The following is a 20,423-nucleotide window of genomic DNA, read 5'->3' as shown; positions in this document are numbered from 1 at the left end:
GCAGTGGTGACCCACCGAACATCATCCAGGGACGAAATCCGGACACATGTTACACCTGTTGTGTCATCAGTTATCACTGGGAACCACCTGCTAGCAGCAGGACTAAGATCACGTGTTTGATCTATAAGTATCGAATAAGTTTGACCTGAAGTAGGAGTGAAAGAGCCTCATCCAACTGTAGGTCACAGTAGAGTGCAGCAGACTTCTACCAAAGAAACTCAGTGTAGGTCTGTAACAAAGGAGAATAGGAAGAAAACAGTCTTGCTGCTAGGCAGTAGCCATTAGAAGAGAGCAGGCCAGGTGGTACAGAACAAATTAGGAACAGGATACCAGGTCACAAGTATTGTGTAGCCAAGCCAGGTGACTGAGGACATATGGAATTTGTGTGAAGGGCTTGGGAGACAGGATCAGATTGTTGTAATCGGAGAAGCAGGGAAAAGCCTGGGTAAGAACAATGTTGGAAGCATTAGGGATGACCTGGATGAAACAGGAGAAGAAACCACACACACAACTGTGAGTCTTGTGTCTTGTGGAGGTCCTGCGGTGTCACGACCAGTGCTGGGCTAACACTGCAGTGAACCGCACGAACACTGAGTTGAGCAGGCAGCTGACGAATGGAACGAAATCTCGTACGAGTGCAGCGTCTGTTGCTACAGATGGGAGATGGCGGTATACTAGATACAGCCTACACATGAACAGGGGAGAGAATGATAGGTTGGTTGAGCTTATTGCAGACAGTATACAGGAGGGCCACCATCACACAGAGCAAGATCCCTGTGTTTACTGGTGTCAGAGACGCACCTTTTTGGGTTAGAATCAGGATTCAGACACCCTATTTCCAAAGAAGTGAAAATAACAAAATGGTTATAAGCACTATGAGACTTCTGAGGTCATCAGTCCCCTGAAAATAACAGAAGAGCCCTACAAAAAAGTAACATTACCTTATTTAATTAAAATATTAGAGAACTGAGTAGTAAGGTAGAAGAGCTTCTTGTCTGTTTGGGAAATTTAGAAAGCACTGAAAAGATACACATCATTTTCCTATGTGAGCACCATATAACCACACAAGGTTGCATAAGTTAGGTATACAAGATTACACTTTAGCAGCTTACTCGTGTAGAACTAATATCGGAAAAGCAGGAGTTGTTACATATATTGAGACAGAACACAAGTTCAGGAACGTTGAGACCAGTAGATTTTCTAGTGATCAGCACATACATGTCTGCACTTGTGAACAGATACTGAAAAATAGTTCACTTTTAATTGTACCTGCATACAGATCCCCACTGGGAAATTTTGAGCGTTTTATGATTAATCTGGATTCCATAATATGCTATCTGTCAGGCAGCAGCAAGCAGTTAATAGTCTGTGGTGACTACAGTGTAGATTTGCTAAAGGATTCTGATACGAAGAGTGATCTGGAAACCTTAATTGCATCTTATAATTTTATCTCAGTAATTACCTTTCCAACACTGGTGGATACAGACAGTAGGAATCTAATTGATAATGTTTTCCTTGGTGAAATTCGAAGCAATACAGCAACTGCTCACCCAGTAGCACATGCTCTCGCTGATCATGATGCAGATTTAGTTAGGATAAATAACATATTGCCTTACAGTATGGATATTACTCTGTGGAAATCAGTTACAATAATTAAAGGCTGCAGGACAAAAGTTTTTAAGGATAGTTTACAAGAAATGACGTGGGATGAAATGATGAATTCAGATCGTTATTTGAAAAAGGACATTAAATAGAGATGTAACAAAAAACGTATATTACTAGAAGAATTAAAGTATCTTGGAAAACGGAAATATATCCACTGGCGAGAACAAGTAGAAATCCTGCACTACTACACAAACTACTCAAAATTACTAAGAGAATTTATTAAAAAATCAAGGAACATGCACACAATGCAAGAAATCAGTAGTTTCGACAACAGACTTAAGGCTATATGGAACACTTGAAACGAAACATAGGACAACCAGCCTCAGAACAAGATAACGTTGCTCTTGAAGCGAATGGAAATACTATAAATGATGAATCACAGGTAGCAAATATATTTAAAAATCATTTCTTAAATATAGGGTAGACAGCATAAGGACGAAAAGTTCAAGATAAGAATCACATCAGTATGATGAAAAGGTAACTCTCATAAAATTCAATCATACGAATGTATCACCAACTTCTTTTGAAATTAAGAAAATTGCACATTCTCACAAAAATAAATGCTCATTTGGTTTTGATTGTGTTTCCAATAGTGCACTATAGATTTAGTCCCATACAACAAGCCAGGTCTCATCTTAAATATGTAATGCATCACTAACTCAAGGCATTTTTCCACAGAGACTGAAAAATACCGTTGTTAAACATCTCTTCAAGAAAAGTAATAAGAGAGATGTCAATAACTACAGGCCTGCTGCACTGCTCACATAATTTTCCAAAATATTTGAGAAGATGGTCTACTCTAGAATAGTTTCTCACATTAGCAACACTAATGGCCTCATAAAATCACAGTTTGGGTTTCAGAAGAGTTACTCCACTGAGACTGCCATTTATAATTTCACTCACGAGATTTTAGAAGCATTAAATAATAAAATGGCGCTGGCTGGTATTTTCTGCTACCTGCAATTAACTGTGTGAATCACAGTGTTCTCTTAAAAAGTTAAAATTTTATGGAATTTACGGAATAGCCAACCAATGGATAATGTCATACCTAACCAAAAGAATACAGAAATTTGTACTTAGTAATTCAACCAGTATTGTCTGGGGACGTAATTCTGACTGGGGAGAACTCGTACCTGGGGTTCCCCAAGGCTCAATATTGTTCCTCATATCCGTAAATGATCTTCCATCTAATATACAACAAGCGGTATTGGTTCTTTTTGCAGATGATACTACTATAACAATCAATCCTAGCCTATATGCAGTAGCGGAAGAAATGGTAAACAATTTTCTTAAAAGTATCATTGACTGGTTTTCTGCGAATGGTCTGACTCTTAATTTTAAAAAGAGACAACATGTTCAGTTATGCACATCTAGGGATGCTACAGCAATGGTATGTCTAACACATGGTGAGGAAATAAGTAATGTCGAAACTTCAGAATTCTTAGTTGTACATACTCATGAGAGGTGTAACGGGATAAAGCGCATTTTCGAACTTCTAAAACAACTAAGTACAGCCACATTTGTACTTAGAATCATAGCAAACCTTGGGGAGAGACAAATCAGTAGGTTGACATATTTTGTATAATTTCATTCAACGATCTCATATGGAATAAAGTTCTGGGGTAACTCATCTTTAAGAATGAAAGTCTTCATTGCTCAAAAAAGTGCTGTAAGAATAATACATGGTATTCACCCACAATCATGTTGTAGACATCTGTTTAAGGACTTAGGCATTCTGGCTACTGCTTCACAGTATATTTCCCATGAAGTATGTTGTAAATAATCCATTACAGTGCAAAAGGAACAATTATGTACATAATTAAGACACTGGAAGGAAACAGACATTCAGTACTCCACATTAAGGTTATCCTTCACACAAAAAAGGGTGCCCAATGTTGCAACAAAAAATTTTTGTCAGTTAGCCGATGATACAAAGTATCTGACAGATAGTGAAGCATAATTTGAAAAAAAAAAAAAAAGCTGAAGAAGTTTCTCCTCGAAATCTCCTTATATTTTTAGAAGAATTTCTGTTATTTTAATGTGTAGAAGGTTGTGGGTAAGGATTACAAATTCACACCTCTACATTTAAAAAAATAAAGTAAAATAAACTTATTAATGTTCAGCATGTACTCAATATATACATAAATTTGCTATATGAATGTAAAATGACTCATTCCACCTCGTTACGATATATCATGCAAAATGATCGACAGAACATGAAACTAACTAACTAACTATCCTCCAGCCAGGCTACCACTGACACCATGACACCACCAAGCGAGACTACTCCGATTTTGTGATAGAGTTGACTGGAAAGTGCAGTCCCTCTTCTTCAGTGATTTGAGTAGGTCTTGTCTGTGAGTGATAGACATACAGTGTACAGTATAGATGTGGTGAATGGCACAGTCTGAATTGCATTTGCCCGTGATACAAAGGTCCCACCACCCATCCTGAAATTCATGGGGTGGGGGCCATCATCACCTACAACCAGTGGTCTCATTTGGTGTTTTTGAGGGTGTGTGAAACAGTGTTTGCAACATTGAACAGGTTGTTATCCACGTACTGCTGCCATTTCTTCGACAGGAATGTAATGTGCCTATACAGCATGACAACACCTGCCCACATACAGCTGCTATGATACAGCGCTCTCTTCATGGGGTAAAACATTTGGCCTGGCCGACATGAGCACCACATGTCTCATCAATCAAACACGTATAACATGTGATGAAGTGAGTGGTTACTCGATCCAACAGCCTGGAAGAACCATTGTTGAACTGCAACAAAAGGTGCACGATGCTTGAGATAGTCATGGGATGCCATTCGGCATCTTATTGGTCATTTGTATGTGAGAATACACACATACTTTGCCGCCAGAGGGTAGAGGGGTGATGTTGGGAGGGGAGATGCACTATGCATTGATGAGACTGTTCGGGCAACCTTTACTGTGACATATGTGTTTCATTTGGTCTGAATTTGTTATCATCTTCTTCTACAATGATGAACTACCTGCACATCAATTATCAATAAAATGACCTTGTCCTTCAGAGGGTGCATTTTTTTCTGGCAGTGTATAATACTAGTGGAGGCTCAAGTTAATGCCAAATAAAAGAAACAGCAAGCAGATCTTATTGCACAGACACAGTAAATAAAATTTTATTCCTTGCTGTCCTTTGTGATGTTGGAGTTTCAGTGGCTAGCAGTGTATCACGACATAGGAAGAGACACTGGGAAGAGTTTCGTAAGAAGTGTAGTGGGGGTGAGAAGGGCACAGTCAACAAACCCCATTTGAGGTTGTCTGAATACTGAATGTAGGCCTGCAAGCCAAACAGGAGGCTGCCTGACACCGTCACATGTTGCAGCGAGGCGTGCGGGTTGGCATGGTGGTGCTGGTCGTGGTCTTGCCAGCTGGTGGGCGCCATCGCGCTGCTGGGGCTGGCCGCCTGGCTACTCACCATCGCCCTCGACCTCTTCCACCCTCTGCGTCTGGTCGACCGCCTGCACCAGCGGGTCGTGCTCATCACGGGTGAGTCACCTCACAAACAGCTTACAGCTCTGTATGCACAGGCTCTTCCTCCCGTGGTGATACATTGGAGTTTGAGTGTATAATGCAAGAGGACTCACTGACCTTCCCTTATTTCCACTCACAATAATTGGACAGAACAAATTATATGGTATAAGTGTTTATTAGAATAAACTTTACAACATGCACAGACAGTGTTCCAACTGCGGCTCCTGGCTTACCAGGGAAACATGCACGCCCATCCGCTACACGGTCTCGAAGCTACCTGCCCGGCTGTTACAGTGGCGGCTAATCTTACCTGTGCACACAAAGTACCTGGGAGATCCAATTCTGCATGTAGGTTGCAAGATCTCCCAACAGGGAGCAGACTATACTGGACAGCCTGACCTGCCCAGTTTGGAAGCTGCCACTAGATGGCACTTGGAGTGAGTTGCAGAGTCCAAACATACTCCCACTCTAAAACGAGTTTTCTCATTTTACAAGTAACCATAATTTTAACAAACAACAAAACCAAAACAATGAAACCAATAAAGATATAACTAGACACAATATCAATGCACATAAAACATTTGGGATTCCCACTCCACCAAACACCACTGTCACACTGTATGTGAAACACGATGGGTACTAACATGTAGGACACAAAACAACAAAGTATTAATATCATACTGCATGGAAATCAGTACTAACAGCAGTCATTCCACAAGGAAACATCCACAGCTTCTCAAGCTGATCTTATGTATTTGCTAGTGGGCCTGTATCGTGTACCATTACACAGATCTCAGGGAACCCTTAACTGATTCAGTGCTTAGGCAGGGGACACAGTTTTGCTATAGGCCTCTTAATATGCCCATTAGCAGTTCTCACTCTCACCACAAGCACACACTTATCAGGACCAGGGAACAGCTGGTCAATGACACTCAGCCTCCACACCAAGGGAGGCAAGTTATCCTCCTTGACCAGCACATGATCGCCGATCTGGGATTGCCATGCTCCTTCCGATGCCCATTTCCTACGTTGCTGTGTGCACCACCTCTTCCAAAAGGACTGATGCAACCGCTGTACAAGTTGCCATCTGTGCAACCTGTTGGCAGGAACGTCAAGGACAGAGGGTTCAGGATGAGCACACAGGGGCTGGCCAATTAGGAAATGACCAGGAGTGAGAGTGGCAGGCGAATCGAGGTCTTCAGAGAGAAGACACAATGGCCTTGAATACAAGCATGCTTCTATCTGAATTAAAACAGTGGTCGGTTCTTCAAATGTCAGTACCACATTGTCGATGACACTTTTGAGATGTGACTTCATGCATTTGATTCCTGCCTTCCAGAGTCCACCAAAGTGAGGGGCATGAGGTGGAGTGAACCTCCAACTTTCCCTCTGAGGTCGAAAAATTCACCACAGTAGCATCATTAGAGAAAATAATGTTTAAGCTCATTGCTGCACCTACAAATGTGGTGCCATTTCACTGTACATGTGAGAAGGTTTCCCTCTTCTTGCAAAGAATCTCATGAAGGTGGCCAAAAATGAACTTGTTACCAAGTCACTAACTAGTTCTAAGTGGATGACCTTGGTTGCCATGCAAATGAATAGAGCAATATAAGCCTTGGTGGTAACCTTACCCCGTCTTCCACCATTCTTTACAGCAATAGGGCCTGCATAATCTACTCTACAGTGCTGGAATGGATGAGACTGGTTAACTCTAGCTGCTGGTAGCTGACCATCAGTTGAACTGCTGTCTTGGACTTCAGCCTAAAGCATTTTAAACATTTCCTGATAACTCCTTTGATTGTGTTATGCCCATTGGGGATCCAAAACCTCCTACGCAACATAGCCATCAAAAGGTGTGACCCAGTGTGCAACAGATGCAACAGATTTTGATGTTCACAAATTATGAGAATTTTTGTCAAATGATGCTTAGGCAGTATGACAATAGGATGGCGCTCATCATATGGTATATCAGCGTTCATTAATCTCCATCCCACTCATAAAATACCTTCGGCATCAACAAATGGATGCAAATCCCTTAATTTGCTATCATGTGGAATAGGGGAACTGGCCTCCAACAAAGCGATCTCATTACCATATTCACTATGTTGAGCTGTGCCAAAGGCCCTTTTGATAGCGTTTTGGCATTCCTGTGGAGTGATTGGCCCAGTTATCCTGTCTGATTGCTGAAGCCTAGTGTTATTAGCAAACCTCAGTGCATAGGCCAAAACTCTGTAAGCTTTCTTGAATGATGAATATTTACACAGCAGTTCATCACGTTTAATGACTGACACGAAGGATACATGTATGCACCTTCTGTCAGGTCCATCTTCTACACTAATTGGAGTACAGGTGTTGCAGTCAAAGTCGCAAGTGGATAGCCATGACGGGCAAGACCACCACTGAACAAGTGAACTCAAAGCAGCTTGATTAGTACCACGTGATAAGTGGTCAGCAGGATTATCCCCTGATTTGACATGTCTCCAGTTGGCAACTGAACTCAGTTCCTGGAATTCAGAGACTCTGTTGGCAACAAGAGGCAGCCAACAGAGAACTATTGTGGAGACCATCCACAAATGAATGTCGCCACTATCCATAATATCTAATGCATTGGCCACCTTGTGAATGAGTTGAGCAAGAAGCAGAGCACCACATAATTCCATTCGTGGAAGAGACTGAGTTTTACAGGGGCAACCGGAGATTTGGCTGCAGCCAATGAGACCAACATACTGTTATTGGCAAGAAGACATCTGACGTAGACACATGCACCATACGCCAACTGTGAAGCATCACAAAAACCATGAATTTCTAATTTAACATACTGGGGACAAGCAATGATCTTCCTGTTAATCGAAATACCATTTAGGGAAGGCAGTTGCACATGAACAGCATTCCATTCATCAGTGAGGTTGGATGGAAGAATTTCAGCCCAAACAAGGCTTAGTTGCCACAAGCTCTGCAAGAACAATTTACATCTTAAGACTGCTCGACCTAAAAGCCCCAGTGGGTCATAGATTGATGCTGTTGTAAACAGGACATTGCACATGGTAACCTTTGAGAACTGATGACTCTTCAGCTGCACGTGGCACTGGAATGCGTCAGAGCCTGGGTGCCATAATGTCCCTAACGTTTTTGTGGCTTGTTCGCCAGTAACAAGGAAAAGACGTTTCTCTGCCCTGCATAGGAATTTTTTCCATGACCTTGTTACTATTTGAACACCATTTCCTCAGTGGAAACCCCCCAGAAGCAAGTAGTTCAGTCAGCTGGGTTTGAAGTTACTGAGCTTCAGTTTCTGTAGCTGATCCACCTAAGAAGTCATCCACATAAAAGCTAGACATGAACACTTGCGATTCCATTGGAAACCTGTTTTGATTTTCCAAAGCCAACTGTCGAAGATATCTGGTAGCAAGAAAGGCAGCAGGAGTGGTTCCATAAGTGAGTGTACACAGTTTATATTCTTGCATCGGTTCAGATGATGATTACCGCCACAGAATTCTCTGTAAGTTCCTATCATCAGGATGGAGAGACACTTGGCGATATATTTTTGCTATGTCAGTTAACAGAGCCACATTAAAGGAGCGAAATTTTATAATAATGGAAAATAAATCCGGCTGGACAGTGGGTCCACCAACAAAATATCATTGAGAGATACTCCATTAGAAGTGGCAGCAGAGCCATCAAATACTGCCCTCAACTTAGTAGTGGAGTTGCATTCCTTGAAGACAGCATGATGTGGAAGGTAACACTTTGGACCAAGAATACCTTGAGAATTAGAGACCTCCATGTGTCCCAGTTGAACATATTCATGCATGAATGCAGCATATTCCTTCTGCAGATTCGATTGCCTTTTAAATCTCCTCTCAACATGCGCCAAACTCCGAGAGGTTTGTTGTCGTGATTCACCTAAGGGTTTACAGTCAGGTTTCACTGGCAACCGAACCACAAATCTCCCTTCTTCATCTCATCATGCCATGTGGCGCTGAAAGTGAGCCTCACATATTTCATCCTGCTTACTCATCGTTTTCGTAGACAGTTCAAAAAAATGGCTCTGAGCACTATGGGACTTAACATCTGAGGTCATCAGTCCCCTAGAACTTAGAACTACTTAAACCTAACTAACCTAAGGACATCACACACATCCAGTAGACAGTTCCTTTAACTCCCAAAACCTTTGCAGTTTGGCATCTAAATTGTCACCTCTAACAAAGCACGAGTTCACTGTAGAACGAGGCATATTGCATGCGGCTGAAGGCATCCTACTGGACAAAATCCAGCCAAATTTTGTTTCGGTCAGTGAAGGGTGACTTCAGCCTTTCCTTACAAATAACATTAAAGAAAACCTCAGCACCAATAATTAAATCTACTGTGACAGCCTTGTTGAATTCTGGATCAGTGAGTGGAAGATTACATGGGATATTCCAGGACCTTGTGTCTATCTTGCTCATTGGTAGATCACTGGTGATATTGTCTACGATAGCCCAAGTGGTTCTAACATGAAAGTCGCTGAGCATAGACTACAGTTCAACATTACAGGTATAAGACACTGAGGCTGCAAAGGCATTGTTTATGCCTTTCACAGGAAACGAATGTTTACTTCGTTTCAGTTTTTATTTCTCTGCCACGCCCTTAGATATATAGGATAGCTGACTCGCACTATCTAGCAGAACTCTGCAAACCTGCTGTCTACCCATGCTATCCTTAATGTCGACAACAGCTGTTGCCAACAAAACATTACAATGGATGTTTGTTTTCCCATCCGTAGCTTGATGGGCTGATTCACTATTCTGCTCATTCCTCGGATCAGCAGGCTTGTGGAGAAGTATGTTGTGCCTTCCCTTACAGGTCTTACAAGGAGAAATCTTGCATTTAGTCGAGAAATGACCAGAGCGGTTGCACAAAAAAACAAAGCTTATTTTTTGTCACACATGCCCGCCACTCACCGACATTTAGTGATTGAAACCCCTTACATTTGGTGATAGCATGAGGTTCACTACAAAAATTACATGACCCCTCAGCATCAGCACTAACCAGATGAGCCCGTTTCACATGTCTCATTTGATTTGAATTATTGGCATTTCCTTGGGGATCCTTTGAGGTGTTATCCCTGAACCTGGTCAGGTCAAGGGCCTGACATTTTGTTTCCAAAAAATCTGTCAGTTGATTTAATGTGGTGAATGTCGACCCAGACATCTTTACCTCCCACTCCAGAATTTTTTCGGAAAGAATAACTTCATGAAGTGGAACATCAGGTTTGAGAGCTTCTAAGGCCTTCAGATGGCTACATACGTGATTAATTAGTTGCCTATAATCGCTCGTTGCGCCATGGCCGACCGTAGATAAGGCCAACAAAGGCTTAGCATGTCTGGCTGCAATTATTTTTGGGTTATTATACCTCTGCGTAATAAGTCCCCAGGCTATCGATATGTTTCCTGCTGTGGCAGGTATATGCTTCACCTCGCAAAGACGAATTAAGGTAATGAAGTTTTTGAACGTCATCAACTGAACTGTTATTCATAATGTGACTCAAAAATGTATCCCTGTAAGATGACCTCTTAAGGTAGTCGCCTTCAAAATTTGGCAAGTTAATAGCGGGTAGTTTCAAAGAGCTGACACTGCCTGACAGATTCAAGTCCAAAGGCTTCGAAAGCTGGGTGTACCTCTTCATTGAACCCTTGACAGTGGTTTCAACTAAGTCCCACGAATCCTCCAATTCTGCCCTGTCTTTTCTATGATCTGCTGATTCGTCTTCAGTTTCCAGCCGTGTTTGAGACGACTCAAAATTAGTCTGAATCCGAGTCAGTCGACTTAATTTTGATTCCAGCATTTCGATGCTGGCGCTGTCCGCAAACTGTTCTAAGCTGGCTAAGCGCACGTGAATAGCCTTTGCTACACCTCTCTGCTTGACTAATTTCCGTGCGGTAGCGTTCTCGCTTCCCACGCCCGGGTTCCCGGGTTCGATTCCCGGCGGGGTCAGGGATTTTCTCTGCCTCGTGATGGCTGGGTGTTGTGTGCTGTCCTTAGGTTAGTTAGGTTTAAGTAGTTCTAAGTTCTAGGGGACTTATGACCACAGCAGTTGAGTCCCATAGTGCTCAGAGCCATTTGAACCACTTTTTGAGTAATTTCGTTGGAACTTTAGTAGTGGCAACTATTTATTTACAGCTCGTACAAAATAGATACGTGTTTCAAAGTTTTACTGACCTTCAAAGCAGTCACCACCATTGTTTATAGCCCGTTGCCAGTGATGTGGAAGTCGTAGGATGCTCTTAGCAGTGCCAGTTGTGTTGATAGTTCGAGCGGCGCTGTCTATTGCCCGACGAATTTGTTGCAGTTCTGAAGCGAATGCCATGAAGGGTTTCCTTCAGTTTAGAAATCGAGTTGAACTTATTAGGGCTTAAGTCAGGGGAGTGCAGAAGGTGGTATAGCACTTAGCAGCCCCATCAGTCAACCAAATCAGTAACAGCTTGCACTGTACATGCTTGAGCATTGTCCTGCAAAATGATTGACAGATCCTGCAGAAAGTGTCATCACTTCTGTCTCTAAGCTGGTCGTAGGTTGTGTTCCAAAAATGAACAGCATAGAGACAGAAGTGATGACACTTTCTGCAGGACCTGACCATCATTTTGCAGGACAATGCTCAAGCATGTACAGTGCAAGCTGTTACTGATTTGGTTGACTGATGGGGCTGCTAAGTGCTATACCACCTACTGAAACCCCCTGACTTAAGGCCTCATAAGTTCAACTCGATTTCTAAACTGAAGGAAACATCCTGAAGAAAGTTTCAATAACTGTGTGTAGGAACGCTTGCCTAAAACGGTAGTTGTGGGTCTCAGAACCCTAGAAACCGGAGTCACAGCTGCAATGTTGTATTTGAATGATGGGTCAGTCAGCGGCTGAAACTTTGAACGATTTGGGCATTTCTCATCCATCATACCTTTGCTCAGCTGATATCTGTTTATAGCATATTGTACAATACTCTTTAAATCTGTCCATTGATTTTCAAAATTGTCAGCACTTAAGATGAATTTTTACTGTCTACCACTACGGTAATCTGAAATCTGTTTCTTATCGCTTTTTCTAAGCAGAAATATCTTCCTACCTTTCTTTGTGTACCTATTTACAGGCACATTCAGTGATGATTTGCGCGAATCACTCCAACGGTGGTAGTCAGATGCTGGATACCATTGTGCATGCACAGAAATTTGCTTACACTTGTCACCAGCAGCCAAATGCCACCCGAAAAGGGGCCTGCAAAGTCGACGTGTACCCAGTTCCAAGTGTGCTCCAGAACTGGCCAATGGGAAATCTGACTTAGTTGTGCAGCCTTCTTCTGTGTACAGGCCGCTGAAGGAGACCAGTACTGTGATAATTAGCAGCTAGTAGGCACGATGCAATGCCGAAGCACATGCAGGATGTGAGACTGGAGAGACGACAATTTTGCTCTTCTGTGTCAATCATGAAGACGCCTGGACTCAGTTGAGCTGATCTTTCAGCCGAAAACATGGTCGTCACACTGAAGGTGCATAGGGAGGGATGCACCTGGGACCTCCTGTCTGGACTGCTGAAAAGATTATGCAGAAAAGTGGTTCATTGGCCATGGCGGCAGCAACCTCCCATGCCATCAGAGGAAAACCCAGCAAGGCATCGCCCAAAGCAAATATTAGAACCTTCTGTCGATAGAACTCTGGACTGAGAGCAGCCAGCAGCTGCCACAGTGCGTCTGAATTTACAGGCTGGGTTGTAGACCGGTAATGAACTATGATTAGAGAGGAGGAAGCCCATTTGCACAACCAGTTAGTAATCTGTTCCAGTGTCTTAGAGTGAGAGCTGACAAAGGAGACCAAGGGCTTGTGGTCAGTGATGAGTATTGTGTTCAGTGATGAGTAAGAACTTTGCTCCTCACAAGTTAATGTCAAATACTTTAACACTGAAAATGCAAGTAGTTACGTTGCACTACAGAAACAATCTTTGATACATAAGCAGTGGGCTGCCCAGTTCCAATGGAACAAAATTGCACCAGTACTATACTGGGATACATTGGCGGTCCAACCAGCGTAAAGAAAGCCAAACAGGAGGTCAACCACAAACACTGCTTGATGGACTGTAAGACCTATTGACTGTGATCAAACCAGACGAACATGATGGCCTTTCGGTGAAGTTAAGAGGGCTGCATAAGAAATCTCGTCCAAAAAGAAGCTCATTCAGATTCTTGGGCGCCAGTAAGTTGACAATGTCTGTGCTGTGCTCGTTCGTAGGGACGAGATCATCATCGCTGTGCACATGTCCTAAAAATGCACCTTTGAAAGGCCACCTCCAGATGTCGTAAATGCTCGTCTCATGTAGCGCCAATTACCCAGATGTCAGTGAGGTAGTTTCCGCAACAGGAAATCTCAAGAATCAACTGCTCCAAGTATCATTGATAAATATTCTGACACAGACGAAGATCCATAATGAAAGTATTAAAGGAAAGGTGGTACTGAGCACCAAGAAATTCCGAGAAGCTGCGTCCATTGGCGTCTGCAGGTATGCATGCCGCAAGTCGATGCCTGAAAAATACTGGCCCCAAATAACTTCTCCGGCCACAGAACTGGATACGAATCTATAACACATTGCGTGTTGACCGTCTGTTTAAAATCTGGTTTCCGAACTACCCCCAAAGAGGTGACCCATTGCCGATGAAATAGGAAAAAAACGACACAGAGACCCTGCCAATGCCTTAACTCGGCCTTGATCTTGTCGCGCATGACGAAGCGAATGTAGCTGAGGGCGACAAAATTTAGATAACACTTATGACGTCAAAATACTGGAGCCTCCAAAAACCATCCTTTGGCTTGCTGACCGTCACAAACTATTGCCAAATGGCCTATTCTGTGGCGTACCGAACACAAGGCCTCCACAAGCGGGCAGTCTTGTTGAACATGCACCAGATCAGAATTGGGGCAGGACCGCCTGATTACCCAATGGGCAGAAACAGGTGTAGAAGCGGAGATGTCATGTGATGTTTCATTTGTGGGGCACTCAACTGCGCGGTCATCAGCACCCGTAAACAGTTCAATTTTTTCACAGTCCAATCTAGCCACGTCACGAATGATGAGGATGATGAAATGACGAGGACAACAGAAACACCCAGTCCCTGGGCATAGAAAATCCCCAACCTCGCCGAGAATCGAACCCGGGACCCCGTGATCCAAAGGCTGCAACGCTAGCAACTACACCACGAGCTCCGGAAGTAGAAGCGGAGAGACACAGAGGACCTGAAAAACATCTCGAGCGGGGATTACGGCACTTCGATTGATGTGAGCCCACCGAGCCCGACGCGGGTGAAGTACCCACACTCCACTTCGCCACCTTTCAATTCTCGGAAAGTTCGTCTCTTGTTGCTGCCTTACGTCCAAGTGATTCGAAAATCTTGGCTGAAGTGGACAATCTAGAGTTAAGGAAAGCGGGAAGGACCGGCCCAGAAATCATTTGGTTATTATTTCATGCAAATGACAATTTATTGATAAGTTAAAATTTAACTTAAAATCAAAGAAATTAATATTAGAATTTGAATCTTGAGGCCGCATTTTAAAATAAATATAACATGCTTTTAAGAACAATAAAAAGAAGAGGGCCAACCACGTAAAAGTTCAGGTGAAATTTGCAGCTTACATCTTAAGGCCACAGTTTGGAGAAATATGCCTACAAGGTTACTCTTTTCAGACTACTGTAGTCAAACGAAGTCACACTTAATACTCATCTTGTGTAAGGTGCCGGCGCTGAATGGATGGAAGAGGTGCCTTGAGATGGTAATTATTAAACAAACAGTCGGATGGTGTATCTGGTAGATCGGTCCAGGGTGAAACAGATGAACCAGGCTGCGAGCAACGTGAAGCGGCAGTCCATACAACCCAATGAATTGCGGTGTCACTAACCAACTATCGGACGGCCACAAAGTTGCCCCTTTGCACAGCTGGGGGCCCGCACTAGCTGGCTGAAGCGACGAAGGCAGACCTCACCAACTGACCGACACGCCCCACACACCACTCGTCCAACAGCCAATTTCCTGTGTTGGACGGATGTGGCTTTCGGAGACCAACTTGGCTCAAACAGCCCAACTCAGATGTCACATAGGAACCCGATGCCACAAACAACTCTGCTCTAACAGTGCAACTCCACTGTCTCAGACCTACTGTCTTCCCACTCCGAGACACCACAAAGCCAACCCTTCCTCCGACTTCGACCAAAGATACTTACTGAATAAATAGTATATCAATAGCAAACTCGAGCCAGTGGCGTCAGACAAGACCCAACCGAAGTAAAATATGGCGCCACGGCTCAAGCAACACTGCTGAAGAGGAGTCGGGCATGGTCAGTGACCTAGTTCGAACATCTGGGTCGGGTGTTAGCCAGACGAACATGTCCTTAATTGGCGGATGCGAATACGAGGTGGTACAATGGGAACACTCAAACCGACACTAGCACAAGAGACCTCGCAGGTAGGTGATCCAGGCGCATGCGACTTCCCAAGACACCTGTGGTGCTGGTTAATTTGTAACCGTGCTGCCACCAAATGGGTCTGATCACTAAAATACTGCTTGAGCAACTTACGAAGTTAAGTTTCTCGCCGTTGGTAGAGGGCTTCAAATTCTGCATGATTTCGTATAATCCTACACTGCTGAACATTAACAAGGCAGCCTTATCAGCTTGACTGACGATACGCCTTGCCCATTAGTGCAGCAAAAACTGGCACAGGTAATTCTCACGCGTTTGCATAGAGTCATTGAAGTCGGAAGTCGGTGAAAAGCGCATCGGGAAGGACGGGGGGGGGGGGGGGGGGGGGGGGGGGAAGGTATGCTTGTCCGCCGGTGCCTGCCCATCAGAGCAGTGTGAGAACTGCTTGGTTAGTTCCTGCATCTGCATCTTTTATTGCTACTCCTGCCACCATTGAAAATTCCGGGTCCACTATAAAAAAAAGCGTCACACGCGTAAGAACGTTCACCTCACGACTTTTATATCTGCACAAGGAGTGACAACGCTGCGAACCGTCACTATCGACATAAAAGGTAACTAATTGAGCCGACATGGCTTGAAACCCGCAAGAGGGAACTCGTAAATTGAGGTGTGAACCAATCGACGGGGGGCAAATAGTGCGGATTCCGCATGGAGACGAGTGCGGAGGTAAAAAGGAAAGCATTCAGTGCGAACGAGTCACACTAGCATGCAGAAACAGAGCACGGCACGAGGCCAAAGCAAGGTCCGAAGGAGTTGAAATCAATGTAAGAACTGATGGATCAGCACTATCGCCCCTGACAGGTAAACAACGCCTGGATCAGCGGCTTTGCACGTGCCACACTTCGCATGTGCCCTCCATACCAGCGTTCTGTTATATTCCTTCGTGACATCCACGCCAACTCACTTGCATCCTACTCGATATCCACTGGCGGGAATATTAAAATGACATTTCTGGAAAGCGGTTCGTTGTCTCGGGGAAGGGGAACAAACAGCGAGGTCATCGATCCCATCGGATTATGGAAGGATGGGGAAGGAAATCGGCTGTACACTTTCAAAGGAACCATCCCGGAATTTGTCTGAAGCGACTTAGGTAAATCACGCAAAACCTAAATCAGGATGGCCAGAGAGGGTTTGAACCGTCGTCATCCCGAATGTGAGTCCATTGTGCTGACCACTGGGCCACCTCGCTCGGTGAAAACCGAAAGTCTCCTCACCAGGAATCAACATGTACTTTTTCAAACAAATATCATGTGAAATCCAGCTCGCTCTGTTCCTCCGTAAGGTACAGAAAGTTGCAGATAACGGCGTCTAGGTTGACGCCGTGTGACTTGACTTCGAGGAGGCGTTTGATATAGTTCCACGCTGCTGTCTAATGAACAAAATATGATCGTACAGAATATTAGACCAGCTGTGTGATTGTATGAATGATTTCGTAACAAATAAAACACAACGTATCATTCTCAGCGGAGAGAAATCTTAAAACGAAAAAATAACTATAGGTGTACATGAACGGTACTTCTCACAACATATGTAAACAACCTAGAGCAAAACTTCGAAGTTCCATGAGGCTTTTTGCGGATGATGCTATTGTATACAGAAAAATCATAATGTAGAAAAATGTGGTAAAATGCTGGAAGACCTGCAAAACGTTGAGGCTTGATGCAGGTATTCGCATTTTTTTTGGGGGGGGGGGGGGGAGGAGACCAGACAGCGAGGTCATCGGTCTCATCGGATTAGGGAGGGACGTGGAAGGAAGTCGGCCGTGCCCTTTCACAGGAACCATCCCGGCATTTGCCTGGAGCGATTTAGGGAAATCACGGAAAACCTAAATCAGGATGGCCGGACGCGGGATTGAACCGTCGTCCTCCCGAACGTGAGTCCAGTGTGCTAGCCACAGCGCCACCTCGCTCGGTAGGTATTCGCAGTTGACCCACTATATAAATAATGGAAGATTTTAAGCATAAATATGCAGGAAGAAGCATTATTATATGACTACAAGTTTCCAGAACGATCACATCCATTAAATGTCTGAAGGTACGTATACAGAGCGATTTAATGTGAAACAACCACATAAAACTAATCACAGGTAAGGCAGGCGCCAGACAGATATATTAGAAGAATCCTGAGGAAGTACTGCGTGCACCCGTACAATGTTATAAATACTAAACATAGTTCGTTTTGTGTTTCATGTGGGGCCTCTCAACACGAATATAAATTCATAAATTTTACAGAATGAGTCCAGACAGTTTTCACTTTTGAAGGACCTATTATCAGCTACTGTGACAAAACAGGACAAGAATGTTCGACTTGCTGTTTTCGTTGCTGACGCGGGAAACTCCCCATCGCATCCCCTCAGTTTTAGCAGTAAGTTGGCCCTTTTGATGGCCCGTCAAACACTGAACACAGATCAAAAATGAAAACAGGAAGAAGGTGTGCTAAACTGTGGAAAAAAGAAGAAAAATAGAAAAGATGAAGGTTACAAATGTAATATGTGCAATATCGAGTGGCATTAAACCATACTCGGGTCGTGGTCCTGTGGTCACGGTATTAGGCTTGGAAGGGGAAGATCGGGATTCAAATTTCCCTCCTGCTTAACATTTTTTATCACTAAATTATAAACTGTCCGTCCGGCCATTGACGTGCCTGTTCCCTGTATTTGAATCTGGGTGTCTGTGTCGTGGCGTAATATCCGTTTGCAGCAGCAGTGTGTAACGAAGGGACCTCCAGACGTAAATACCTCCTATTTCTTCTACACTGTTACCACATGTTGTCGCTCTTGCGTTCCGTTTTAGTAGTTTTGAATTCCACCGTTGTAACAAAGTTCACACCCGTTTATTTATTGTTTTCATTTCTGTGAGAGGCCTATGCAGCATCTCGCCTGCGCTCACAACTCATCACATTTACTTGCGACAGTAACATATTCTTACTAGATGACTCATATTCTACGAGGGTGAGTCAAATGAAAACCTTAAATTTGTAATAACAAATCGAAATTTAGCGCCGTTATCCTGTAAGTTGGTAAGCGTGCTACAAACAGCGTGCAGAATGGCCTGTAGGTGGCAGCATAGTGCAGATGCACACATACCGTCGCAGTATCTGTATGAAGATGGCCGCCCCACTTGCGACTTGCACCAGGGAAGAACAGAATTCTGTTATTCGGTTTTTGCATATTGCAGGTGTGAAACCTATTGAAATTCATCGACGAATGAAGGTTCAGTACGGTGATGCATGTTTGTCACAGCTGCAAGTCTACGAATGGAATAGGAAGTTCGCAAATGGTGTGACGTCAGTGGAAGATGCTCCTGACCAAGTCAGGTACAACGAGTTGTGACTCCACAGAACATTGCAGCAGTTGAAGCCATTGTGAAGGAAAATCGCCGACTGACACTGAATGACATTGCAGCATGTTCACTGATTAGCCATGGGTCAGCCCACCACATTGTGCATGATATGCTCCAGTTTCACAAAGTGTCTGCAAGAGTGGTGCGACGGCAGCTGACTCCTGAAATGAGAGAACGACATGTTGATGCTTGTGAAGAACTTCTTCGGCGCTTTGAACGAGAAGGTGCTGGCTTCCTTGCAAGAATCGTTACTGGGGACGAAACCTGGTTTCACTTCCACCAACCGGAAACGAAGGGAGCGAGCAATCCAAACCTCGCCCCAAGTGATTTCCATATGTTTGGACCATCCAAAAACGCAATGGGAGGAAAGAAGTTATGTTCTGATGAAGAGGTACGCCACCCGGTGCATGAGTGGTTGCGCGGACTAACAAAAGATTTTTTTTTCTAAAGCGCTGGAGGACTTGCATTGAGCGGGGGGAGATTATGTTGAAAAGTGGTACAGCTTTGTACCACTTCTGAACAATAAATAATATTTAAAAAAATATTTAAGGTTTTCATTTGACTCACCCTCGTATGATGAATAGTGAGAACATGCGAGACGCCGCATAGACCGCTCCCACAAATGGAAAGAACAAAGTGTAAACTAAATTACAACGGTGCAATTCAAGAGTCAAAACTTATAAAACGGAAGGCAAGAGCCATAACATGTGGTACCTGTATAGAAAAAATAGGAGGTATGTACGTCTGTAGGTCCCATTGTTACACGTCGCTGTTGCAAACGGACATTACGCCACGATACAGACACAAATTTGAATACAGCGAACAGACACGTCAGTGACCGGACGGACAGTTCTGAAGTTTGTGAAAAAAAATGTTAGGCACGAGAGATATTTGAAGCCAGACCTTCCCCGTAGCAGCCCAACACCGTGACCGCATGACTGCGACCAGAGTCTCTCGCTACTACCGCTCGACATTGCACGTATTAAATTTCTAACGTCCATTGTTTCTATTTCTCTTCTCTTTTCCACAGTTCAGTACATCTTCTTCCTGTTTTCATGTTTGATCTGTGTTCAGTGTTTGACGGGCCATCAAAAGGGCCAACTTGCTGCTAAATCTGAGGGGGTGCAATGGAGAGTTTCTCTTGTGAGAAGCTAATCATTATAATAAGGTAATCTGGTGAAAGTCTATAAATGACATCAAAAATTTCACCATTAGAAGTTTATATTTTGTAAGATCACCTAGAATGGTACTTTATTCCATGTTATACACGTATGAATAATGTTTAGAAATTAAGTAATCTGCGATAGTATTTCTACAACTGTTCCACTTCGCAAGTTTATATTTTGTAAGACCACCTAGAATGGTACTTTATTCCATGTTATACACGTATGAATAATGTTTAGAAATTAAGAAATCAGCGA

At 43.6% G+C, this 20,423-nt stretch overlaps 1 protein-coding gene across 3 annotated transcripts in view; it reads left to right on the top strand.

Moving 5' to 3' along the window:
• Positions 1-20,423, top strand: part of LOC126242219 (short-chain dehydrogenase/reductase family 9C member 7-like) — a 189,467-nt gene that overhangs the window by 41,958 nt on the left and 127,086 nt on the right. For all 3 annotated transcript variants that reach the window (XM_049948072.1, XM_049948070.1, XM_049948071.1), the window contains exon 2: positions 5,025-5,188. In XM_049948072.1, the coding sequence (XP_049804029.1) occupies positions 5,025-5,188 (164 nt within the window). The remainder of the gene's footprint in view (positions 1-5,024; positions 5,189-20,423) is intronic.

Source organism: Schistocerca nitens, chromosome 1, assembly GCF_023898315.1.
Source record: "Schistocerca nitens isolate TAMUIC-IGC-003100 chromosome 1, iqSchNite1.1, whole genome shotgun sequence".
NCBI lineage: Eukaryota > Metazoa > Arthropoda > Insecta > Orthoptera > Acrididae > Schistocerca > Schistocerca nitens.
The sequence above is the reverse complement of the archived record's forward strand: the minus strand, read 5'-3'. Positions and strand labels throughout refer to the sequence as shown.